This window comes from Mixophyes fleayi, chromosome 3 (genome assembly GCF_038048845.1).
Source record: "Mixophyes fleayi isolate aMixFle1 chromosome 3, aMixFle1.hap1, whole genome shotgun sequence".
Taxonomy (NCBI): domain Eukaryota; kingdom Metazoa; phylum Chordata; class Amphibia; order Anura; family Limnodynastidae; genus Mixophyes; species Mixophyes fleayi.
In genome coordinates this window covers 63796238-63823301 of record NC_134404.1, presented here as the reverse complement: position 1 = coordinate 63823301, position 27064 = coordinate 63796238, and the positions used below count along the sequence as shown (strand labels likewise).

The window sequence follows — 27064 nt, the reverse complement described above, 5'->3', positions numbered from 1 at the left end:
CTTGTGGCAGTCTAATGTGTGTGAGAGCAACAGGGGGTTTGTGTCAGTCTAATGTGTGTGAGGGCAGCAAGGGGCTTGTGTCAGTCTAATGTGTGTGAGGGCAGCAGGGGGCTTGTGGCAGTATAATGTGTGTGAGGGCAGCAGGGGGCTTGTGGCAGTATAATGTGTGTGAGGGCAGCAGGGGGCTTGTGGCAGTATAATGTGTGTGAGGGCAGCAGGGGGCTTGTGGCACTGTAGTGTGTGTGAGGGCACAGGGGGCTTGTGGAAATATAGTGTGTGTGTGTGAGGGCACAAGGGGCTTGTGGCAATGTAATGTGTGAGGTACGTAGTGGCTAATTAATGGATGTTATTTTGTTTGTGGGGTGATGATGGGGCAATTTAATTTAATAGTGGGGTTGGTGCAGACTTATCAATGTAGGGTGGGATGATTAATTTAACGTTGGGGTGGTTTGGGCGCTATTAATTAAATGTGTGGCAGAGTTTTGGAAAAAGGATTGCTATTTCTTAAAGTGAATGCAAGTTATTTAATGTATGGTAGGAAATAGATTTATTTAATAAATGTGATTACTATTAATTTAATGTAGGGGTTGTTTGGGGGAAATGGGTCTTTTTATTAAAGGTGAATAAAATTATTTTACAGTTGGACTGGTTACAGGAAAGGGGCACTAATAATAAAACATGAATTGTTTTGATTTAATGTCGGACTGCATAGAGACAGGAAGGCCTACTGTGTTCACTCATTGCTGATATTTCTATATGTCATGTACTTATTCTATTTCCAAACAGGGAACCAACATTCCAGGATCCAGACAAGCACAACTGAGCTTAGGACCCAAGCGGCAGCAACAAGTATTGAAAGCGGAAAGGACAGGTAGGAGAGAGCAGGACATTCTACCAACTGTCCTGATTCTGGTGGGGCAGTCCTGGGTTCTGGGACTGACCCACTCAGTCAGGACTTTGTCCCGACTACAGGGACAGTTGGGAGGTATGTCCCACTGCTCTACTCATGAAGGGGGAGCTGCCTGCACCTAACAGCTAGACACAGGTAAGATGGAAGGCCAGGACACAAAACAGAAAAAAGTTGATTGGCCACATATGTTCAGAAACTGGGTGACACCAAGTGGCCACACTACCTGAAATCTCTTTAAGATTTCTTAATGCAGTCCATTAACCATCTTTTCTTCTCTCCATTGCTTGCAAAGCATTACACAACCATAAGGAAAGAAAACTGGACAAGATTGGAACACTTAAACGAAGGCCAGACCTCAGAACAATATGGAAGGCCAGGAAACACCAAGGAAAAAAAGGTAATTTGCCACCTCAGTAAGCATCTCTTTTATCTCTGTTTCTTGTAAACCATTCTTCATCTCTGAGGAAATAACCACCGGACAAGATGGACACTCCAGGGACACATCTCTGGAAAACTGGACAATATTGACACACTGGAACGGAGGCGAGACATGAGAACCATATAGCAGGAAGGTTAGGACGCACCATGGAAAAAAGGTGGGTGCCCACTTGTGCACCCTGTTCACCATCCTTTCTTCTCTCTATATTAATGCAAACCATTGGACATCTATGATGAAAGAAAGAAACAGACAAGATGGGCACTCCAGCAGGAAGGCCAGACCCAGGTATTGATAAAAGGCCAGGACATATCACAGAAAACAATGAGAGTGGTTACATGTGGTCAGTAAAAGGGAGAGGGTGAGGGAGTATATACTTCCCATTTATTTCAGATTTGTTAATGCCCCCCATTAACCCTTTCGTGCAAACCATTACACAATCCTGAGGTAAGAAACATCGGGTACGATGGACAATCTGGCACAAAGGCCAAACTCAGGTAGATAGGAAAGAAGAAGGCTAGGACACAACAACAAAAAATGTTGAGTGGCCACAAATATGCAGAACCTGGATCCCACTGAGAGGCCACACTACCTGATACCTCTTTCCGATTTGTTAATGCACTCCATTGGCCATCTTTTTTTTCTCTCTATTCCTTGTAAACCATTACACAACCATGAGGAAAGAAAAACTGGATAAGATTGACACACTGAAACGAAGAAATCAAGAACCATATTGAAGGAAGGCTAGGACACACCATAGAAAAAAGCTGAGTGGCCACTTGTCCACCCTTTTAACCATATCTATTCTGTTTCTTGTAATTCATTCTTCATCTCTGAGGAAATAAGACACCGGACAAGATGGACATCAACTCCAGAGCCTGGCAGGAATGGAAGACTGGGACACAACACAGAAAAAAGGTGAGTGGCCACTTGTACACCTCAATAACCTTCTTTTATTCTCTTTATTTATGTAAGCTGTTGGACAACTATGATGAAAGAAAAAAACAGACAAGATGGGCACTCCGGAAGGAAGGCCAGACCCAGGTATTGGTACAAGGTCAGAACCAGGGAGAGGGTGAGAACAATACTGCTTCTATTTATTTCAGATGTGTTAATGCACCCCTTTCTTTAACATACTTGGAATGATCCATACTGTGTGGTGGCAATGCAGTTAGCATTACTGCTTCACAGAGCTGGGTTCATGAGTTAAATTCCAACTTGGGCACTATCGGCGTGGAGTTTGTATATCTTTCTTATGTTTGCATGGATTTCCTCTAACTAAAAAAAACAGTACTGGTAGAGTAATTGGCTACTGTCTAAAATTGACCCTAGTGTTTGTGTGGGAATAAATTTAGTCTGTAAGCTACAATGGAGCAGAGAGGGGATTGATTACTCACTGCACATTGCTGTATAATATGATGGTGCTATATACTATGTCCACACTGTTGTACAACAAATATACAGTCTGTTTAAATTCATAAATTATTGTGACTATTCTTTTTTTTCCGAAAAAACTTGTATTATTGCGGTGGGGACCCACAGATAAATCTATCATTCATTTTGTTTGTGTATGTTTACAAGACTTATTTCTTTATTAAGACCATACTTACCAACTTTTTGGTCTTACCCTCCGGGAGATTCCAGAGTGGCGGTGAAGTCAGAGGACAGATGGGGCGAGGCACTGTGAATAGCTGCATTTTGGCCCTGCCCCTGCAATGCAAAATCGCATCATGAAGGCTGCCCTCCTGGCCACTTCACTAGGAAGCTGGTAGGATGCAGGAGAATGGCCTGATTTTTCGGGAGTTTGGGAGTCTTCCAGACATTTCGGGAGTGTGGGCAAGTATGATTAAGACTCATTTCTTTATTTAAGCCTATCAGCCTCCCTCTAACTCCCTTATCTCGGCTTTCACTTCCACTCACGCAATCCATACCACCTTATTTGTGTTTTCCCCTTTAGGATGTAAGCTCTCATGAGCAGGTCCCTCTTTGCTTGTGTTCTCCTTCTACTATTCCATCACCCTCAGTACCTCTTGGCCTGTGTCCCTAGCCCTGTTTTCTTGAGCCCAGGACTACACCACTCTGGTCACAACCATCACTCTCATTCACTTTCTCGTAAATAATTTGATCTGCATTATTATGTTACCTGTATTTTATTTGTTTTTTCAGTATGTCTAGACTTATATGTCATGTACGGCACTGTGGACCTTTAGTGACACCTTAAAAATAAAAAATAATAATAATAAGGCATTACTCAGCAGTCTCGGGGCAATGCTGCTCCCTAGTGGATATATGACTAGTAATATAATAAGATCAGTTTCACTCGATGTGTATGTGTTTGCAGGATCCATAATAATAAAACAATCAGACACATTGCACATAGATATAAATGTTTATATATAATTTACATAACAAACATATTAACAGTTTACCAGTGTTAGGTTAACAGTGAACAATATTGTTTAATAGAAAATGAATGCCCAAGTAGCTCTCAAATAAAGACTTATTAGAGTTTAAAACCAAAAACAGGGCTTAATAACTCCCTAATTGTGACCAGGATATGTATATGCTGTGGTTAAAAAAACACATCTATTTACAATGTTAACATAGTTTTGCATAACTGAGAAATCCTTTACATTCCTTCCATCATTTCATACACACACGCACACACAGACACACACTTATTATAGCCGTAACGCCAGAGGTAGTCATCCTGTGGCTCTCCAACTGTGGTAGAACTATAAGTACCAGCATGCTTAGCTGCTGGCAGAGCAAGTTTGGACTTGTAATTCCAACACAGTGGAACTTGCACTAAGCTATTTTGAGTGGAGTCACACTAGCGCTTCAGATCATAACATTTATTCAACTAGGAAAATGAAGGGTTGGAAATATGTCAACAATCTGCATAATGCCATGATAGCATCAGTGGGAAACAGTGCTACAGACAGGGGGCCTGATTCATTAAGGAACTGGACAATTCCTTAATGACAAAACCATGTTGCAATGCAAGGGGTATAAATTAGTTTATTATTTTGCACATAAACTAAATACTGGCTGTTTTTTCATGCAGCACACAAATATCAACTTTAAATTTCAGTGTACAAATAAGCTACCAAGTATTTGTGAGCTGCATGAAAAAAACAGCCAGTATTTAGTTTATGTGCAAAATAATAAAACTAATTTACGCCCCTTGCATTGCAACATGGTTTTATTCAGAAAACTTAAGTAAGAAAAGTTCCTTAATGCATCAGGCCCAGGGTCAGATGTAAAAACGCTGCATGCGTGAGAGAGAAATAAAGTGAAACATTTAGAGGCGCCAACATGACTCAGAGAAGACATAATGTAAATCATATGTTTGGGAATTTCCCTAAAGTTAAACATGAGAGTATGTATTCAACATGCATGTCAGTAAACAGGTTACATGTTTATCATACATGTATCATTATTGCTATATTTAAAACACTTACATCTAGTAACTACTTATACATTTAGCACAGGTTTTCTTAAAAAAGGTGTAGTGATAGCAGACCTGTCCCCAGTCTGACAAGGACCTTTATTCAATTTATAGAGAAGAGTGTTTGATCCATGTTCCCAGGAGAATCTCCCAAAATAAGAGCAAACCAGTATGACCATTGTAAAACTGGAACCTGCTCTGTTGGTCCAGAGGAATGTGGTACTGGAGAGATACAGCCATACTTGCAAACTCTCCCGGAATGTCCGGGAGACCCCTGAAATTCGGGTCGGTCTCACGGACTCCTGGGAGAGCAGGCAAGTCTCCCGCATCCCGCAACTGCCTAGCCTAAATGACGCGATTTGCTGTGAATTGCGTCATTTTGGCCCCGCCCCCCGCGACAAAACGGCGTTGTGTTACTCGTATGCCAGTCACTGCTGGGCATAGCTAGATGTCCCCAGCGCCACCTCCTTCACGCTCATCACTGCTCTCAGCACCCCATGCCTTACAGGACAACAGGCACTGGGGCAGCGGAGCACACTCTGTTCTTGCAATTAGCACTTATTTCAGACCCTGCCAGAAGGGTGACAAGTCTTGTAAGTCAACCACAACAATGTCATCAGAAATACACTGTATTGGGCTACTCCCATATTTAACCTTATTTTCTGACTTGCTTGTTATACATCAGTTAACAACCTGAGCACAGGTTACTGTCAGTGCTAAACATGGGAGCAGACAAATGATTTATCAGATATAACCGTGCAGGTTGAAATGTACTGTATCAACAATAAAGACTGAAAATACACTCATCATCTCACTATACATGCGAAGTATTAAGCAATTCCTTCCCAAAATAACATAATAAAAATATTTTAGCTGTCAACCTCTGTTTTGTAGATAAGTTTTGTATTATTTATGGAGGTGTTGGACGCACGGTGGGAACATGAATGCAATAAAGAATGCAAGAAGACCTAAAGGGAGTTTTGCTGCCTGCAGTAGAATAAAATAGATATAGAAGACATGGCCGGAAGAGGCTGCCACAAGAGGTAGAGGGGTTATTACAGTAAAATTATATGTACATGCGGTGGTGGAATTTTTTTCTTTTTCATTTAAACCAATTATCTCCTTCAGAGACCTAAGTCTATAGCGCAAAATATCTCTAAAAGGTAGATTTATGTCTGGAGACTTGTATGAGTAGGTTATGTAGCTTTGCTCCCTCTAGGATGAGCGATCAGGAATTCTAAACAGCTCTTGGGAACACACTAGTTTTCAGGGATCCACTCAATTGTCAGTACAAGCCCTCAGGGTACAACTGTCATAAAGGCTAGCTCTTTTATTGCCTAGTAAATAGCCTATGGCAACCTGATCATTTTTGTGATCTCCCTCATGTAGATCAGACAGACAAAAGAAGAATCGCAGCAAATGATATTTTCCCCTATGCCCAACAGGTTTGGCCCTTTAGGCTTTAAACTGTATCAGGGCATCGGGTCAGGCTCTCCTGTCCAGCACCATGTACATGATGCACCCATATATAGAATGCACACAGTATATGATGTGCTAACTTTGGTACACCACAAGGGGGCAGGATTAGAACTATAGAGAACCAGAGATCAGCAGAATCTTCAACACTGTTCTGCAACAAATTCCACTCATTACTTAGTTGTCATTGAAATTTCACACCTTTAGCTGTCGGAATCTGGCCTTAAGTGTTCCCAATCCTACCACAACCGCTACACACAGCAGAATTAATTGACTGTCATCATCCCAGCTCTGTAAATTCCACAAAAGACAAATTTACAAATACATTGCAGAATTCCAGATAGGAGGCAAACTCAGAACTTAAAGTTTATATCGCACCTCTGAGAAACCAGCAGTTGCCCTGCAAAACTCGATTTTTGTACAAAATTTCACCACCACACTTATCTTTAATACTAATGTATCATGTATGTTAAATTATCATAGGGATAAAGGGACCACACATAAGGAACTAATATATAATTCCCCTATTAGGAGGTAGTAAGTATTTGGGAGGGATATTTGTTTAAAGACCTTGGATTACAAATGTCTGCAGGACAGAAATGGCCGTGTGCATTAAAGACCAGCTGTAGACAAGCTGCTTGTAAAGTCTGAGTAATAAATGCATTTTTGTTACATGTATTTAAATATTTGCTATATACAAAGAAACAACATGTCAGCAATGAGGTCCATCAGCATAGACAGGGGCAGTGACAGTGAATCTAGGTTGTAATGACTCATAGAAAAGTAATAAATGTCATAGGTTGGATCTGATTTAGAGTTGGACACAAGTGCGTTTGCTTGTGGTAATTATGCGTCTCATGCAAAATATGTCACACGGCATTTAGGCAACTCGCAGCAGCATTTTGAGCCACACCTGCCTGACAGTTGTTGCCTCTAGCGCTTCGAGAGGCGGATAAGGGACAGAGTAGACGGACTTTAGCTACTGAGACCATTGGCGTGTCAGTGTTTTGGCTTACACTTATCTTTAAATTACTTACGAATAGTAAATACTGCACCTTCATAAAAAGATGCAAACTAGGCGTCTTGCAACCTGGTACTTGCACAGCATGCATCTAAGCATTATATTTAAGGTTGCACGATAAGCAAAGGAGTTTGTTTTATCTGTAAATCACCCCCTTGCAGAAACTGAATAGTGCAGTGATACATGCTGTGTACACAATACTTCCACCAGACATTCGTGTACGCCACACCTGGCAGCCATTTTGTATGTACCAGGGTATTCTGTTTGCTTGTTTTGATAAAGTCATTCACACCAGTGTTATTTTTGGTTGTTTGAGGCCTATAACATTAAAAACATGTTTTGTTTTCTCCTACGGAGTGATCTTATTATCCTAGGTTTTAGCAATTGTTTGTTACTGTACAATGGCTAGTCATTTATTTTACAGCTGTTCTTTCTGCCTAAAAATCTCTTAACATCAGACATATTTGTACATTTTCACCCCTTTTTTTTTAACTTTACAGTAAACTATTCCATGCAAAACTTTGTTCGTCTATAGCTCTCAGTTGCTACGGGTACATAAGTGTTGGTATTGAGGATAAAGTTGACATTGGCTAGATGATATCAATGACTTAAATTCCTGAGTCAACACTACTCCCAGACCTAACCCTATTAACTGTCTCTGCTGCACATCTCCTGGGATTAAAATCACATAATATACATTCAGAATGAAATTTCACTGTATTTCAGTTGGCCGTTAGCCAAATATGTCGGCCCAATAAAGTAATTAGACACCGTTGATGTTTCTAGCAGTTTAAAGCTTACCTCTCGGCTAAACACCATTGAGGTAGCCATTTTGTGGACTGAAGCATTACTCATAAACATGCAGCCTATATATTCCCTAGAAGCCATTGAAACCACTGAGCCATTAATGTTACATCACTGGGGCATGAGCGGTCTGCATCTAGGATTCCCGTGGATCCAGCGAACAGCGCTTATCTCTTAAGTATAATTTTTTTTTACAACAGCTTGTTGGCGTTTCTCCTCAGTAGTGTCGACACGTACAAGATCTACAGACATCACATAATCCATTCACAAACCCTCCAAGTCAGTGATCTGCACAACTACAAGAAAAAGATGTGTTTTTTTTTTTCTTTTTCTAATTCACAATCGTTCATCTAAATTCACTTTGTATACAGCAGCAAGATAAGACGTTTTCCTGTAAAAGATTGTGTACTGATGTATGGAGAACCGCCTATAAAGCCACAACGGTCTCCTGTAATTCTCTGAGCAGAGTCCCTCACGTTACCTGTCAGACTGGTATCTGCGCTTCAATTCGGCTTTGTACTTTATTCTGGTTTGTTCAGTAGAAAATACTGTACTAGTTCTGTTATAGCTTGTAATACACTGTTTATCCTCAAGTCCACCCCTAGATTGGCACATGTATAGTTCAGCCACAAAAACTCCTGACGCTCAGAACAAATTAAAAAAAAAAAAAAAGGTCTCTTGTAAATACAGATTAAATTCAGTTCAAGAAAGAAATGTGTTTAGTGCTATAGAGAAAAGCCTCAATTGTTCTTATAACTTCTCAGAAAACGCTAATATGCGTTCCATCCTCTCACTGTGGGGTGTTAGCACCACTGTAGATGGCTATAGGAATCCATTAGCCTTAGACAAAGGCATCAGCCAGTTCCTGTTAACTACAGCAGCAGGATAATATATATCTATATTTTTTTTGTGTGAATTTGAGTGCAAAGGCAGTTTACTTCTGTGCGTTCTCATCATGTAGACTGTCCCATAACAGAATAGTGTGACTAGCACTTGCTCTTCATCCTCCACACAGACTTGTATATTGCCATCTTTGTAGCTGAAGACTTTTAAAAGATGTTTTAGATCTTGTCCCGCTGGTCAAAGCCTCAGTCTTGTAAGTTGCAGTGTTAGGAGGGGCACTGGCAGTATTTACCCCTGAAGAATACAGTTTCAGAGAGGAGGTACAGGGTTGCAGGAACCAGTCTCTGAGCTGTGAGGGAAAGAATCTATGCCACAGAGGATTCCTTTTCTTGCAAATTGTATTCTCTGCTCTTCTTAACCTTCCAGGCAATGAAAGAAAGCAACAAAATTCCCAGACCCTTGTAGCCCATCTGGAGACCAAGGTACCTGTACCAAGAAGGAGGTGAAATTAAAGATATACTCCACATATTAATATGGTTTACTTCATAATGTCTTACATTTATTATTGGAATTGTCCACCCCCCAGTTAGCTAGCCGTATTCCCCCATAGAACACTTTTGTGAGCAACCACCTCTCTAGGAACGCTACTGAGCATCAGACAGTAGGAAGAGAAGAGAGTTTCAGGCAGGTTGAAACTGTCTACTATTGAAGCAGCTAGAACGGCCAGTCTACAGTAAATTGTACAAGCAGGTCCTTCATACTATCAATTTAACTACTTGCCCTCCATATATCTGCTGTCATCAGACAGATATCATTGCTTTATTATAGGCAATGAGGGAATCTGCAGAGGAACCCCACAAAAGGTCCCAGAGCTACTTGAGGGATGTTACCTAGGTGTGTAGCCGAACAGCGGACAACACCTTAAATAGAAGTAGGAGCTGCCATACTTGTACCATTGTAAAGTGCAATGCCATTCAAATGCTGAAAGGAACAAAAGCCAAATGATCATGAAATTGCAGATTATTGTTTAGAAAAGCCAAGCTATTAAAGATGTAATAACTACCTACAGTAATGTAAATATGTTTCTCATATTCCTACCTTCATCTCTTTACATATTCTAGTGAGATTTTTTTTTTTAATTTAAAAGCATGAGGTATATTGTACATAAGGCCAACATTTGTACCTATGGCCCTTGAGATACATATATATCACCGTTACAGAATCAGTGACCTTATAGTACATAGTTACCTTCAATTTGATGTAATATACGACTTTTTAAACATTTGTGATGCAAAATCACTACTTTTTATTCTGTTAACTTATTTGATTTGCACATATTCTACATTATCCATACTCATCATTTATCACATACATCGTGTACTACGTTCATGTTATCTGTTTGTAAATATAACAGTTATTTTGGAAGGGGCCCACCTCCACTAATTCCAGTGGTTACACTTGTTTTGCTCTTACACAGTCCAATAGTGATTTTCGTGACTTTTTACTACAGTTTAATTTGTATTGTTATCTACTACTTTATCTGTCTTTATTAATTATTATAAGTCTTGTAAACTTTAAGTTGAGTTTGTATATATTTTATTCACATATAGGAATATGCAGTTTATGAGTTGTTTTGGTTGTTGATACTTCACCAAACTTTATTTGATGTATTGCATCATCCATAGGGAGCAAGGTAAATAACACAAGCATATTGAGGGCTTGTATCTCCTACCCCTCCCAATGTGTATACATACACACACACATTATATATATATATATATATATATATATATATATATATATATATTTATTTAGTTTACATTGGCTAAAGTGGAACTTAGAAGTGGCGGTATTTAATGGTAATGTAAGTGAATGGAATCTGTTGATATTACAGTGAAGGCAGTAGAAGTGGCGGGTTGGCATACCACCATATATACTACCACTTCCACCACTGGTACTTCATCAATAAAAAAAAAATACCACTGCTATCAGACAAGTAATTAAGGTCTGTGTTGGAGAACATATTACCTGTTCCGCAGCAGATCGTTATTGTAATACCGGCACGCTCCTCTTTTCTGGCTGCAGGATGTAGCCCAATGAATACAGGCAGAATCAATGACAAATCCAAAGAGAGCCGGAGCGGGCAGCCAAGCTGAAAAACAAATATATAAACATGTCTGAATGGAGACAGAATACCACATCTACTCTCTTGAAGTGGAAGGAATAACTTTCTAGATTTAATTTAGATGTCCAACTGGTGACTCTGGAAAAATGGCCACGTGACTAGGAATATTGTTCTGTATGTCTTGGTGTACAATGGGAACACTCACCTAAAAGTCTCATAAGAAGAAATTGAACTCCAATTGCAAATGATTTCTCATCCTGAGGCACCACTCTAAAACAGGAAGAAGACCATACCGGTTAGGTTTTCAGTATTCATCAATAGAAAGGAAGACGCCTATTGATCCTACATACCTTAATACCATCATGTACATAGGATTATGAGACAGACAAGCGATAAGCCCAGCAAACGAGATGAGGAATATGACGGGAAGCAGGAGGTTGGCACAGCTGACGGCACAGGATCCTGACTTTGCTGTCCCCCTTGGGGCACCAGTACTGATACATGAGCAGCTTACATATGTCTGGAATAAAGAGAGGAAAAACCAAGGTGGTTATTCAATAACGAGCTCAGACGTCTGACAAGCAGCTGCGCTGTCTAATGATAACACCCGATTAAGAGCTCTGAGGAATGAGAAGAATGTGGTGTACTCACCGATGAAGAGGTATTGTATGTGCTGCAGCCGGCATGGCACGGAGACAAGTATTCCACTCCGTCAGACCCACACACCGGGTGGAAAGCATGTTGTGGGCATGAGCATTTCTGGCTGCAAGTCGTATTCACACTGCAAAGCATCACAAGTCTTCAGTTATACCAAAGATAGAGAACTTCCAACTTCAAATACCAGTGTCCTTGAGCAAAGATACGTCAACCTGTAGATCAGTCATTGACGTACCTGTACCCAATAAGTATATCGTTAAGTCTCAAATTTTATGTTTTATAAAAATGGAAATACATGGAATGGAATGCAGCATCCTGATATTTAATGCTGTGCAACACTGCCAAATATTTTGAGGCATGTATGGTATTTGGACACATACTAAGAACAAGAATTCAAAAGCACAAAAATAACATTTATGTTTTTGCGAAGGATAAAATAATAAAATAAAGGGTCAGGGCTTATATTAATGTAAGATTCAGCATGGTTTCAGCAAAATCTCTTAAGGTGCCCATTGACACAGTGATCCAGCCACTCAGTGGGGGGGTCTCCCATTTACCATTCTCACATAACACGTGTGTGTCTATATGTGCAAAAATACATATATATTTTCTTTTAGCAGGAAAGGGGAGAGATTGTAGTAGATTGTGATTCAGTTGAATGCAGACTTCTTGTACCTGTCACTGGAGACTATCCCCAGCTTCTGTGTTGGGCAGCCCATGAAGAACAGAGGCACACAGAGCAGTAGAGAGCACAGCAGGACACCCAGAGCAAAGCGAGGAATGACTTTCACAGAGAGACAGTATCTCTTCATAATGATTCCTCCAATCAGCATTCCCAGAGCAGCAAATGGCAAGTTGACAGCACCTGTACACAGGAGGGAGGTCACATTGTTGGAGTTTGCAGTAATATAAGATAATCAATGACAGACCTGTCATTTAGAGCTCTAAATCTACAGTGAAATACAATACTGATGCAACTGTCATCTCTGTGCAAAGGATTGTTTGTATGGATTAGAAAGAGAATCAGTACATGGCAGAACTGTGTGCCACAACTGAGGTAGAAAACTACACCTACCATGATGCATTGCACTATTTGTCGCTCCTCTGTGACATCATCATTAAGCTGCCTGAAGTATAGTTGTAGTTTGACTCATGCTTGCACAGAGGTAATAGAAGCAGAGAAGGTAACACACAATGGAGTGTGACATGAGAGGGGACAGGGCAGACAGTACTAAGACTGCTTAGCAGTGTTGGTCACTACATGGCAGTTCTTTAGCTTTTAAACTAAACCTTACAAGTATCATTCTGTAAATATGTATGTTTTTGACCATATAGATTTCATATAAACAACTTGCTTGGAAGTGGAAGTGTCATTTATCGAGTCCCTAAACATAGAACTCTATGTTCAGCATTGATCCAGGAGATCAGAGCTAGTCAATATATTGCTCTCCAGCTGTTGTGGCACTATAAGTCCCAGCATGCTATAGCAGCATTTGCTTGGCAGGGCTTAGTAAAACTTCTCATTCCATGACAGTTCCTTAGCTGTGCCATTGACACATCATAGAGTCCTTTACTGAGAATTTACAAGATATCTAGGGATACTTCCCTCTGTTTACCTTTCCTAAAAAGCAGCTGTGTTTTCTCAATGCAGACTTTAGACCAATGACAACACCTTTCTATATGTGGCCAGTAGACTTCAAGCATCATAGAGATCCTAATCATACTTGAATTTCCGGTAAGAATGTGCAGGAAGACAGCAATAAACGACCAAGATCATTGAATATTAATAGTAGCTGTGTGTCACAATCCCACGTGATGTATTAAATACTTTTGAAGCGAATATAATACATTACATAATACCACAAAAGAGCACAATTCCTTTAGTATCACTGACCGATGAGGAGATTGGCGTATGAAGCGCTGCTCCCATACTGCCTTTCTAAGAACTTGTTGAGGAAGGTAGATAGAGCTGCAATGACCGAGGAGAAGCTGCACTGTGCGAGGACCAGGATCAGGAAGAGAGGATTCAGGATCAGGCGGACAAAGTATCGTGGGAACTCTAGAAGTAAAGATAAACAGTTCTTACTTTTTAGGATAAATTCACTTACATATTATTGGGTCCCCCTATTTCTGTGTTTAATTTTAGCCTTTCTAGGGACAAATGACAATCCACACATTGGGGTACAAAGATTTAATGAGCAAAAAAAATGTAGTTTACAAAAAACAACAATATTTTCAGACAATACAGTATATAAAACAAAAGTAAAAAAAACTAAAAATGCAACCATCAAAAAATATCTAAATCAATATTCAGTATTCTTAACTCCACATTCACATCCCAACAGTTTATTTTTTTGAAGATTTGCTCTGTGGTTACAGGTGGAATAATTACTGAGCCAGACTTGTAGACCAAGTCACCAGGGCTTGATTAAAGTGGTTTGAAAATTTGAGCTGCTGGGGAGAACTAGAGGTAAGAAACATTGTTTATTCAATTAACATGTATAGCTAATTGGATGGTTTAGGATCTGTTTTGTCAGCAGATGTGTGGAAAGCAGAATGAAAGGCTGTCAACCACAAATCGGTAAATAACTTTGAGTCTGCTAAATTAAACCACTTAGACAAATGCGGGTACATTTGAAGATTAACTGGATCATGACCATATTAAATGGATACACACTTATGTATGATTCCTTTAGAATGCTGGCTCATATTTACTTTACTGTAATGCCCATTGTCAACTTAATCCATATATGGCTTTCCAAAGCTTTGAGCGGAATAAATTCGCTAGCATGTTCTTAATTCTTCACATACTGATATTAGCCCTGACATCTTCTGGTAGGACATGGAACAGTACAGTTCCTTCGTTATTATCAGAAGTCGTTCAACGGGTTCAAAATATACCTGTCACGTCTACACAGCGAAGGCAGTAATTGTGTGGGCTTAACAAATCTTCAGACAGTTCACTAAGAACTATTGATATCACTGAGGTACGAGCCATGAAGTGCCTCATTCCACAGAGGTGTCACTAGGTCCAAGTGAATGGCTATATTCTCATGAATATTGGTTCAAGCCAAAGATTGTCAGCTTCCACTGTTGCGACAATTGCTAATTTAGCCTCACAGATTGGAAAAAATCCCGTGCAGAAATGCCAAGCAGATAAAGTCCCTGGTTTATTCACCCATATATGGTCCTCTATTATAACTACAGATACCATTTGTTCTAAGTAAGACATGAAATCCATTTTTAACATTTTGTTAGTGTAAATGCCATAACCACCTTATGTTTCCAACCGACTGTATATAATTACAGTGGAAAAATTAATTAAATAATCCTGCTTGGTTTATAAAGTTTTGTGTGAATTGACACATGTGCAGTATTACTTTGACTTCATGCATTGGTGTTAAGCTGGGTGCACATCTATGCATTTATCATGCAGATGATACGATTCATGACCCTTTGTTCAGATTGTGTATGCTCCCGCGATCATGTTTTATCGCACCAAAAGACATCGCTTCTGTTTAATTTGTTTTATAAACTTCCAAAAATCACGATCAGCGATGGAACGTTGTTGGGTATATGTAGATGTGTGTATGTACTCACGGCCAGCAGTGTAGGCAGACATCTGTGTACAGAGTCACATTTCAGCAGATTTATGAATCGGCACCCTCATCAGGACGTCAATCGTTGATGAAATCGTTAGAAATTCCATCAGAAGTAAGATTGCATAGGTTTGTGGCTTTAGAATTACTGAATTGCTTTAACTTGTTGGAATTACTGAATTACTTTATCTTATTGCATTAATGTTGCGCAAAATTTTACATTACACTGATTAGTTTATTTAACTTTTAGATTTTAAAAAAATAAGCACGTGCCCTCTCAACATGTATTGACCAGTTATGCCAAATTGGCAATGCATATTCAAGAATTTCATTGCCAAAATATTTCTTGTCAATGTTTCTCAACTGCTGCGATTGGCTATTAGAGGTGGGAGTGTGCCAGGTATGCTTTAGGAAAGTCATGTTCAACTTCTTTATTTATCTATTTTATGCTGATTATAACCATTGCCACAATCTAACATTTACCTGCCATTAATGTTCTTATCCTATTAAGTAGCTTGCTGTAGCTTTACTGCAAACTGCTTCAATAACAACCTTAACATTAGCTTTTAAAGTGCCACTAATCTCCACATAATTATCTCATTATTTGTGCAGGAAAGTGAATATGAAAATACTGTCTGTATTATGTTCTATCTTTGCATAAAGATATTTTTGTGGAAGACGGTGGTTCCAATAATAATCATCATCATCAGCTATTTATATAGCGCCACTAATTCCGCAGCGCTGTACAGAGAACTCACTCACATCAGTCCCTGACCCATTGGAGCTTACAGTCTAAATTCCCTAATATACACACCCGTAGGAAACCCATGCAAATATGGAGAGAACATAGTCCATTTCCATTTATTGTGTACGTTGCATAGTAATTACCACAACTTATGTGCATAACCCAACATTTATCTATATTAAATGTAATCTGCCAGTTTGCCATTTTGTCTAAATCCTTCTTTAGCAAGTTTAGGTGTAACTGCACATGCTCCTCTATTACACAAGTAACACATACTTGGGCACTCTCCCGGAATGTCCGGGAGACTACCGAATTCCGGGTACGACTCCCGGGAGAGCAGGCTATTCTCCCTCATCCTGCCCACTTCCTAGAGAAGTAGGCAGGGGCGAGGCCAAAATGACACGATTTGACGCACCTCTCCCCTCCATTCTCACACCCCACCTCCCCTTCAGGATCTCCCGCAGGCCAATTATGAAAAGTTGGTAAGTAACATCTAAAAGTGTTCATAAACTATTGCTGCACAACTTGTATGTTCTGGCATCCTATTGATTCTTATGGGTATATCAGGGTTTCCCAAACCCAGTCCTCAGGGCTCCCCAACAGTGCAGGTTTTCCATATCTCCTTGCTGGAGCACAGGTGTATTCATTACTGACTGACACATTGTAACAGATCCACAGGTGGTCCTAATTATGTCACATGTGATCCGGAAAACCTGCACTTTTGGGGAGCCCTGGTATAGATGACAAAAACACATTTTAAAAGATCAACTGACTCTTGTCTTCTGCAGTTATTTTTCCGAGTTTAGTATTTAGTGGCACAATATCAGTTTCATTTTTCTTGCTGTATATGTAATTTAATGAGGTGTTGGGATTAGATTCAGCAGCATAGATTTTTTTTCAAATATGTCCCGTCTGGTGTTTTTATTTAAGAGAACACTTTCCCAGCCCAAAAGCTTCAATGCTTCTCTGAGCTGATTTAAGATTGCCGTTCTAGAATGCATCGTATTTGTAACACATTACACAACATTCCGCTGACACATACAGCTCTTTACTGAATAGCCACCTTGGTTTTCTGTCTTTTGTATTCCAGATATATGTAAGCTGATCAGTACTTTTGGCTCTCTGTTGATTACTTTGCTCTTTCAACTAATTCATTCTAGCTTTCTAAACTTAGCATTTGACAGTTTGGGGGCCAGGTTTCTTGATTACAAAATATTCACTTGACTCATGTTGCTAACTATAGTCTTTGTGTCTTTACCACTGATTCTGCTCTGGGCACACCGTGATTGCTTGTGTTGATTTTGCTTGTATTCATCCACAAGTTGAAAATAGTCCATCCCTCCCAATATTTGGGTAGGCGGCATAGGCACAGAATCGTGACTAGCACTTTTGAAGCACTAGGCTGCCCTGTTCTCTCCTCCTCTCTATTCCCCTCCAAACCCTTTTATTGCTGTGCACTCTGCACCCGTAGTGAGAATACTGCCCAGCTTTTGCATGCACAGGGCAAAACTGTCCCGACCTGGATGGCGGGACAGAGGCCTCAGATCAGGACTGTCCTGCCTAAATCGGAATGGTTGTGGATCGACCAGACTTGTCATCTGGTCAAGCCACAAGTCTAACATGAGCCTGTGGCTTGACCAGACGACAAGTGTAGTCACAAGCATTTCATAGCTGTCTAGGAGATGACAGAGTAGCACTATATGGAAGTCTTCTTCTTCTTCAATATCATGTGGTGCTCCTGCATTTTCAAGTTACTCCTTATGTATCCATGCATATTCTGGCCCTAAATTAGCTTACTTTTTTATAGTGAAATGCAATTTATTTCTGAGATTTGCTTGAGCATACACTTGCATGTAGCTCTATTTCTTTTAGTAGTTTCATATTTGTATTTGTTCACAAATTGATCATCTATGCTCAGAGAGATGGTATTTTTGAGATTGTTAATCTTTCACAATCCAATCCTCTGGAAGGGGAGTAGACCCTGACATCTTGTGTATATTTCTACATACTCTCCTCATTAACAGCATCTTCATTTTAAATTTACAAAACTGGCACATGGTTTATTAAATGGGACACCTTGTCCCACTGCTACATCTGAACTGTCACCCCCAATTTGGTATATTTATTGGGGTATGTTAGATCAGGACTAACCTCCCTGAACCTCTTCTATCTACCCCTTCTTCTGACTGTGACCAGCTAACCCAGGCTTACTGGTCTCCCATGTCTCCACCGTCGTCTACATTAGCTCCAACCAGTTCCATGTTGTCAGTGGACCTTGGTTATTTAGATCCAGAATTTTGGCTTCCAACTCACTCAGATCTTGCACAGCAATATTCACCACAGAATGGCTATTCCAGAAGTACATACACAGCACAAACTATGCCGGGCGGCATTGCCAATCATGGAACATATTCTGACTGCAATTTAGGTACCTAGTACTATCTAATGTAATATGAGAGTAGTACCACAGTAGTGTTATAGGACTAGTAGACTACTTACTACTACTCAGTTATATTTGAAAATAGATTTTCTTTTAAGTCAATGAGTACAAAGAGAAATCATCACCTTTTACAGAAGCTGACCATTTTGTCTTTATAATACACTACGCACTTAAGAACAAATTGACTTTTCAGATAGTTGCCAGGAAAATGAGAAACCTAGCTTAGTGGTTTACTTAAGATGTAGCTTCAGTTAGAAGCACCAAACAAGCAGCAGCTGACTTTATTTAAAGGTAATTACCCACATTTTGTTTTCTCTCCCTCCCTTCTCAACAGATGTAAAATATACTTAACTCAAGTCCAAACAATGTCCTGGCATTAAACTATGCAACTAACAGAACAACTGCACTTTTCAGACAGTAAGGAAATCAAAAACCTCACTTGGTTTTGCATTTCAGTTGTAGCCTAATCGGTTTGAAATTCTATTCAATTTCCGGGCCTTGAATTGAACAAACTCATACATGGTCACATCTGTGTTCCCTACTTGAATTTAGCTATATGAAAGGGGAGTGATACAGACGTAGGTGATGGAACATGAATGCTTAGCACACAAATACGGGAGGAGGTCTGATCTGACAAAGGAAACGTTGATAGGTGCTTCAAATGGTCAGTTAAAAATGCTTTTTACACTGTCCCTATATGTGCTTAAAGCTTTTGTGTGCAGATGTTAATATAGACCTATTTTTCCATTAGATAAATCATATGGGAAAGCTTTATAAACAGAATGGGTTACTGTGCTCTTAAACGTATTTTAAAATCCTCAGCTCTGCTTATCTCTCACTTTTTCCAAATATACTGCAAGAACTGTTGTTGTATCTTGGTACCCTTTAAATTACCACTAAATCGAACAATGCAGCTTGCTTTATGTTTAAGAACTATAACAACATTCATATGTGTATGTTTTAGAAGCTTAGCAGAATTGAAGACAGTTGCGTTTAAGCGACAAATGCAGGATATCTTTTTCCAGTTCACTGTAGACTTCCTGTTTTTAAGTTGAAGGGCTCTGCTGGGGGCCCATACAATGGCTGATCCAGTCACTTGACGTAGTGTTCCAGATCTATGTATAATTAGAGGGGGGCCCACACATTTGCTAAATTTTTATTTGCCCACATTTTCAGCCAGTCAGGGCACCCTAATCTAACATGGCTAATAACTGAGCACAACAGTGTACCCTCAGCTGTATAGTAATAGTTATGTTCTGGTACAGCATGGCTTTTGATTTGCCTCTATACTCCATTTACTTATATTAAAACCCAATTCTACCTGATGCCTCATTGTAAATTTCCATTCCACTGACATCCACACACTAATTATAGCACAACCTGCCATGTCTGGACATTGCCTGACACGTGGGTCTGTGATTACCGTCACATTGACTGTCCGGTGTGTTCTATTATCACGAGGTAAGGAATAAAATGTACTTCAGGAATAAAACGTTCAGTTTAAACAAATGCAAATGACAGGATTATTGTTGTGCACTTGAGGAATGAAATGTGCTCAGCCCTTCCTGTGATATGACTGGCTGTGGGGTCCCTGTGGTGCTGTCTCCTTACTTTTAATAAAGCCGGACAGAGAACTTTCCTCGCTGGTGGCATCCGGAATCTTTCTCAGAACGTTCTCCTCTGTAGCTGATTTCTGGCACAGAAAACAAGTACACGAGAGACACACAGAGAAAAAGAGGGAGGGAGAGAAGAAGAGAACAACACAAATAAGTAACAATTTTCTGATTGCGCTGGAAGTATTGCATAAGTTACTTCAAATCAGATTATTTTATTTTTTCCAGTTGTCTAATATGAAGAATCACAAAATTATATCACATAATTAGAACCACTTGTATGCATAATAGTATAAGCAAAGATAAAGAAGTCAAGCCAATTTACTAAATCTGTGTAAGTATTAAATAGAGAATACTAATACAACCTTTAGTAATGAAGTACAATGGAGTAGACCAGTGTTGCCTATGTGGTAGATAAGTCTACCAATCGATTACTGGGCAGCCAAGAGCAGATAATGACCTACGTCTCCTGACAATAGATTGCTGGCAGTTTGGGGGGGTTATAATGCAACGGATATCGGACAGTTGTGGGGGTCTCTGCAACAAATGACTTGAAAATCGGGGTTCTGTACAAACGGTGGCTGGAAGGTATCTGCAATTTGTGGTTTTCAATGTCTGTGTTATTCCTGTGTTATTTCTCTGCAATATGTGGTTTGCAATGGGAGGTATTTCTCAGCCATATATGGCTGGCGATAATTATTAAACAATCTAGGCAATATAAGTCTGGTAGAATGTGCAGTAGATTGTGCATTGGTGGGGTCTAAGGGCCTCAGTTAAAACTATTACACCACTACTTTACTGATTTGGGACTAAATAAGTTAGTAGATCAACATACACAATTGTACAAAAAGCAGATCCCATGTCACAAAAGTCTGTGCACCCCTGATGTAGAGGGTTAGGGTATAGTTTATAGTGTTTCCATCAATGGAAAAGCTTAATTAACAGATAAATAAGCTTGTCATAAAATCCATCATAAAAGCTATGTCAACATGGCAAATTTAATTTGAATTTATGGACAAAGCTAAACCTACGGGATATGTTTAATTAGCAGGTTCTAGATGTTGCTCCGCATGTTGTGAGTATAACATACTGTTCAATATTTTAAAAACGCACATGTATACAATCATCAGCTATTTATATAGCACCACTAATTCTGCAGCGCTGTACAGAGAACTCCCTAACACTAGTCCCTGCCACACTGGAGCTTACAATCCACACAGATCTAGGTCAGGAATTGAACTTATGACTCCAGTGCTGTGAGGCAAAAGTGCTAACCAATAAGCCACTGTACAATAAAATGGATAAATGCATTTAAAAAAACAAAAACAAAATTATCTTGGTTGATATTCTCAATATGTGATTTGGGGAATTTGTCTTCAGTAATCTGTTACAAAACGATTGCCCCCCACACAGAGGCATCCTACCTACTGACTTCTGCAGCTGTTTATAAGTGTAACAAGTATTTCACAGCATGGGCAATAATCCCGTGTCCTGTTTTTTCCTGTTCATTTCTGTACAGTTATGAATCGCTATGCTCTTGTATTAACACAATTAGCTTCAAACATAGGATATATTTTATGAATTTAGACTGTAAGCTCCAGTGGGGAAGGGACTGATGTGAGTGAGTTCTCTGTACAGCGCTGCGGAATCAGTGGCGCTATATAAATAAATGATGGTGATGGTCCAAGTAAATGACATATAATACGTATTGTTACAGCTTTTTGTTTAAAACAAGTTGGATGTAATTCCATTTTATATATGGGAATCCTTTGACAGTTTCTTGCACAGGTTTAATAGGAGCCTCAATTATACTCTGTACTGTTCCATTATCTAAAGGGGCCTGCATACACTGATGTTTCTCAAGTTATAGGAGATCTTACATATATTGCTACCTGTGCGGAACACAAAAGAAATTGTTTTGGAATGGGAACATCCAACTTTGAAAATGGTGACCGTCCAATTGTATCACTATGTGTGTAAGCAGATTGACCAACAATATTTGGGTACTCATTTTTTCCTTTCAATCTCACATTCCAATGTTCTAATTAGCTTCAGACTATTCTATTTCCATCTGCTCCAAAATTGAGAACCTTCCGGCCAAACGAGTTGAAAATTGAGTACGCTACTCAAACCCTGATCAAATGCAACATAGATAGCATGGAGCTAATTATGAATAAAGGAGTTTAGCTGCAAACTGAAGTTTGTCTGCTAGACATTTATGTTTGGTAAGAATTATCATGCGTTTTCCAATTTGCTTTCACACGACAGATTGACAAATGATAATTTTTGGAAACAATCTTAAAAATAAAGATGTGTAGAATGTCATTCTTACCTGATTTGTTGTCATGTGCTTTGGAAAGAAAAAATAAGGGATGGAGGTGACCACTAAACATCCAGATGCAATGAGAAGGCCTAGCCACCAGGCCCCTATCCACCGGGGGTCCTGTGGGCCAATGTCCACTTCCCCTGAAATACATAAGTTCCCGATAATTCCGTAGTATAAAATAAGGGATTGTAGAACAGTACGTTTATAGAGCCAACACTTAAATCTGTTCCTTAAATTAACAATATTAAAACAAATTTAACTAATACCAGTGCTTGAATATATTTTACATCCTTACTTACCAGGATCTACTCTTCCAATGTCAACAAACATTCTCAAGACCACGGAGCCCAGTAGATACCCAAATGCTGGGCCAAACACAGACACTGCAAACAATATGGCTGTAGACAGACAGGTAAAAGAAGTTAGATAAAGTACAACATAAGAAAACCATACTTCTTTATGTATTTTAATTTACTTACCAATATATAAAGGAGAATTGTTTGGTTCTGCAAAATCGTCTATATAAGAGATGCCAAAGGGCTGTATGGGGACAGTGCCAATGCCAGCCAGTAACTGTCCCACAACCATTATTGCCCACATGCTGGTGGCTTCCGTGTTTGTTGTTTGTGGTGTTTGTTGGCCTTGTGTCCTTGTACAAGACAAAGTCCTGTTTGCTCCTGTGCACAGCTCGTGATGAGATTTATTTCCTGTCCAGATAAAGTAGTAATGCAATGTAAGCAAAATCTTGTTGCATATATTATAAACAACTGACCTATTAAAGCTTTTTTTGTTTTTTTTCCATGAATGCACCAACTAGTGTCATGGTCAGACTTAGACTTTGCTTAAAGCTGACAATAGGTCTCATAGAAACATAGAAATTGACGGCAGGTAAGAACCGCTTGGCCCATCTAGTCTGTCCATATTTTAACCTAGGATCACCTCAAACCGTGTTTGATCCTTTATTCTTTGTAAGGATATCCTCATGTCTATCCCAAGCATGTCTAAATTGCTCTACTGTATTAGCCTCTACCACCTCTGATGGAGGGCTATTCTACTTATCTACTACCCTTTCTCTCGACAGGTAAGTTACAACTGACTGGAGCGATGCCAGTTACTGGACTTTCAGGGACACCATTGTCTACATATCAAGCCCAATGGCATGATGTGGTGCCAGCCCACAGGAGCATGTGGCAGATTGCGCTGCACTAACTTCACCTACAGCCTCTGCTCACTACTGGAGACAGGTGGTTGATCCTACAGTTATGTTATATCAAGGGCGCCACATCCGTAAAATTAAATTAGCAGTTGTAACACTGGGGATTTCGTTTTGCCTTCCCTTGATAGACTTCTGTTTTTCAACCTCCCTAGCTATGATGCAATTTAGATATCATGTAACTACATTTACATGTGCCCTCCAATGTAAGACTTTATCATGCTAAGGCAGTGGATTCCAAACTTTTTCAGTTCAAGGCACCCTTAGGGCCTCCATAATTTTTTCAAGGCACCCCTAAGCCAAAATAATTACCAAGTAGTCCCCTGCCTTGCTTACCACTGGCCCTGGCCGAGGCACCCTTGTGAGAATGCCAAGGCACCCCAGGGAGCCTAGGCACACAGTTTGGGAACCACTATGCTAAGGTATAAACTGGAGTGAAACCAAAACTGTCCTTGCAACAAAGTCATTAGTGTAGCTTAGGTTAAATTATTTGGCCCAAGCTAGACCCTATTATAACTCTTCTTTTTTTTTTTTTTTTGCATAAAGAGGGAATAACGGAGTGGTTGAATAACGATGACAATGAGATACTTGCTGGATACCCAGGATTTACTCTAAGTATCATCTCCTGGCGTTGTTAGTATCATCTACTGGTATTATCTATATCGGCTAATCTGCCTGAGCAGTTCTATAAAGTGATGTGTAAAACTGTTTGTAATAAAAATAATAATAGTAATAATAATGTTTGTCTAACATTAAATGGTCTAGCATGTTAAGATCAACGGTCTTTTAAAGGCAAACCTACCATTTTCGATGGCTATGTACTCATATTTCTCTGAAAGGAAGTGAGGCACTGTCAGTAGAAATGTCCCAAGGGCTAGCAATAGACCGCCAATACCAATAACACGGGGACGGTGTATCCGACTTCCAAAATAGCTGATAAAGATTATGAGCACGGCATTGCTGATCTAAAAACACAGAGGTAAAAGGTCAGCAATTATTTGAGTAGTAATATGATAGAATTATCTATTCTAACCATTGATAGAAATATGAACAATACAAGTTATATATCTGTCTGCTTGGAGGGGTTATAATGATACATATGAGCACAAGAGGACTAATAAGTCACATGGAAGGGGATGGCTTCCTATTAAATAGTCTACATTGCTGAAGAATCTCTGCAAGAAGTGGCTCTTATTGCATTACATATTACATAAATCTACCTACCTCGTGAATACTGGAGAGCAGTCCAGAAGAAGAGCTGGAAAGACCAAAGCGTTTCTCAATGTTGGTCAGGCTGCTCTTGAAGTAAGCACTGTACAGAAGCTGGGAGAGCTGCAGGAGTCCATGGCAGAGAACGAACACCTAAGGATGAGAAAAGTATGATCCATAACGTCTCTATAGTCCGCATGTTGTCTCACTTGTTGCCTCATATTTCCATTTACGAAATCAAATCTAGACGGATACTGATCCAAGAAGAGTTTACCTTGAGGACATTTAGACATGGTGTCTATGTGGTTATCTTAGTATAGCAGGCCCTGAGCTCCATGGAATTCTAGCACTTGTAGTTCTACAAACGCCAGTACGCTCTTGCAGCCATGGGTATGCTGGCACTTGTACTTCTACTAACAACAGCAAACAAAAGCAGTTAATGGCTGCCAGTGTGTGCTGGGACTTGTAGTACCACATAATACATTTTATGTGACTTTTGAGAAGGACCCTATGAGGTCCGTCCCACCACCTTAGCTATAACTGGACCAGGCTTTGAGGGTTTGTGCTCCTTTCTCTTCATAGAAGGAGGGGGGTCGTATGTAACATATGTTGGTAAATGGGGTCATCTTGGCCCAGTTAACCCTGAAGAGAGCTTGTCCTATTTGACAACATTCTGAGGTTAAACTCTATTCTGATCCTGTCACTCGGGCCATGCGGCAGGATCACACTGTGTGTATGACCTTAGTAATAGGCAATACTGCCATTAAATAATAGCTAAAGTTTGGTGACAATATCATCTACTCAGAAATGATCACCAATTGTCTCTTCCTAGTCATTTAAATGTAATTCAGCATATTTATACTTATAAGTACACTGATCCAAAGTACAGAAAAAACTTTGACCGTAAAACCCTTAGGGCTAGATTTACTAAGCTGCTGGTTTGAAATAATAAAATAATTAAATAATTGGCAATTATATAAACATAAAGTACACTGAACAGCACACCCAGTTTAATTTAGTTAAACCTTGATAAAGATCTTGGGCTAGATTTACTAAACTGCGGGTTTGAAAAAGTGGGGATGTTGCCTATAGCAACCAATCAGATTCTAGCTTTCGTTTATTTAGTACGTTCTACAAAATGACAGCTAGAATCTGATTGGTTGCTACAGGCAACATCCCCACTTTTTCAAACCCGCAGCTTAGTAAATCTAGCCCTTAGTCTCAAATATTGCAGATAATAGATCCCAAAAGGATGAATTACAGAAACTGATTTTTTTCTTAAACTGCAGAGGTTAAAAAGTTGTGTTTGATGAGCAGTTAAGTTTATTAGAGATGCATAAGTAGTGTGTGGACTGGACAATAAATTAGGAGGAAGTAAGTCAGGAAGGTAGTAAGCTGCAGAGACTAGCTTCCCTGTCACATCAGGGGGTGTTTGATGTCACTAATCCAGCTCTCAGAGAGCAGTAGTGCAATCACAAGCAAACTAAAAAAAAACAAGCTGAGTAGCATCAGTTAAACTATAGGAAATGCAGCTCCAGATAGGAATAGAGTCTGTTGCTCAAGATAACAGCTATTGACAAAGTTAAAATCAGTCTGTATTTGTGATATGCAATGAGAGAGAATGTTCTCGCTGGGAGTGTGGGACATTATCAAGTCTTTCCCTGGTTAAAGCATTATATGTTGAGATGTTGCAATTTTCTGGGAATTACAACCAAAACAAGCATAGAAATTCATGTGGGACCATTTCTGTTACTCAGTCAAACATGGCTGTCCATCTGTTCCTGAGACCTCACCCCCCCCCCCCCCCCCACCCCCCTTCACACCACTGCTCTCCTGAGCATACACTTTGACATCTGAGCTCTCAGTCCTGGAACCTAATGCCCAAACAGAGCTACACTGCGGGTGTATGTGCCATCCTGCCGAGATGTTCAGAAGAGCAATGCCTATGGGTGAATGGACTGGCATCGCCAGGCTCCCCTATATTTTTGCTGTGCAGTTTGATTGGCTACAGGTTGTTCTATCTCCACCCACTTCAAACAGTCTACACAAGGACAATCAGGAAATGAATAATTATAACAAAAGGGTGCTTAGTCCTAGTTGATGCATATTATAATCATATAATTGATCAACTTTTTGAAAGCCACATTCAAGAAAGCCGCAATATCATACCTCCCAACAGGAGGTATGAATCGTGAT

The 27064-nt window shown here is 39.7% G+C and overlaps 1 protein-coding gene and 2 long non-coding RNA genes across 3 annotated transcripts in view; 2 read left to right on the top strand and 1 right to left on the bottom strand.

Moving 5' to 3' along the window:
• Positions 1-3721: 3721 nt before the first annotated feature.
• The window catches only part of SLCO2A1 (solute carrier organic anion transporter family member 2A1), a 39618-nt gene continuing 16275 nt past the window's right edge, over positions 3722-27064 (bottom strand). Inside the window, exons 2-14 of the mRNA XM_075201579.1 lie at positions 24884-25021; positions 24462-24624; positions 22926-23153; positions 22746-22844; positions 22453-22586; positions 20119-20200; positions 13618-13782; positions 12399-12588; positions 11718-11847; positions 11417-11586; positions 11272-11336; positions 10970-11093; positions 3722-9427 (exon numbers count right to left, since the gene is read on the bottom strand). Coding sequence (XP_075057680.1) covers positions 9307-9427; positions 10970-11093; positions 11272-11336; positions 11417-11586; positions 11718-11847; positions 12399-12588; positions 13618-13782; positions 20119-20200; positions 22453-22586; positions 22746-22844; positions 22926-23153; positions 24462-24624; positions 24884-25021 — 1809 coding nt within the window. The 3' untranslated portion in view covers positions 3722-9306. The remainder of the gene's footprint in view (positions 9428-10969; positions 11094-11271; positions 11337-11416; positions 11587-11717; positions 11848-12398; positions 12589-13617; positions 13783-20118; positions 20201-22452; positions 22587-22745; positions 22845-22925; positions 23154-24461; positions 24625-24883; positions 25022-27064) is intronic.
• Positions 12851-19242, top strand: LOC142143607 (uncharacterized). Its single transcript, XR_012689551.1, has 3 exons — positions 12851-12907; positions 14103-14193; positions 19060-19242. It is a non-coding gene; the product is annotated as an uncharacterized LOC142143607 (long non-coding RNA).
• Positions 19826-23226, top strand: LOC142143606 (uncharacterized). The gene is made up of 2 exons (XR_012689550.1): positions 19826-19968; positions 22749-23226. It is a non-coding gene; the product is annotated as an uncharacterized LOC142143606 (long non-coding RNA).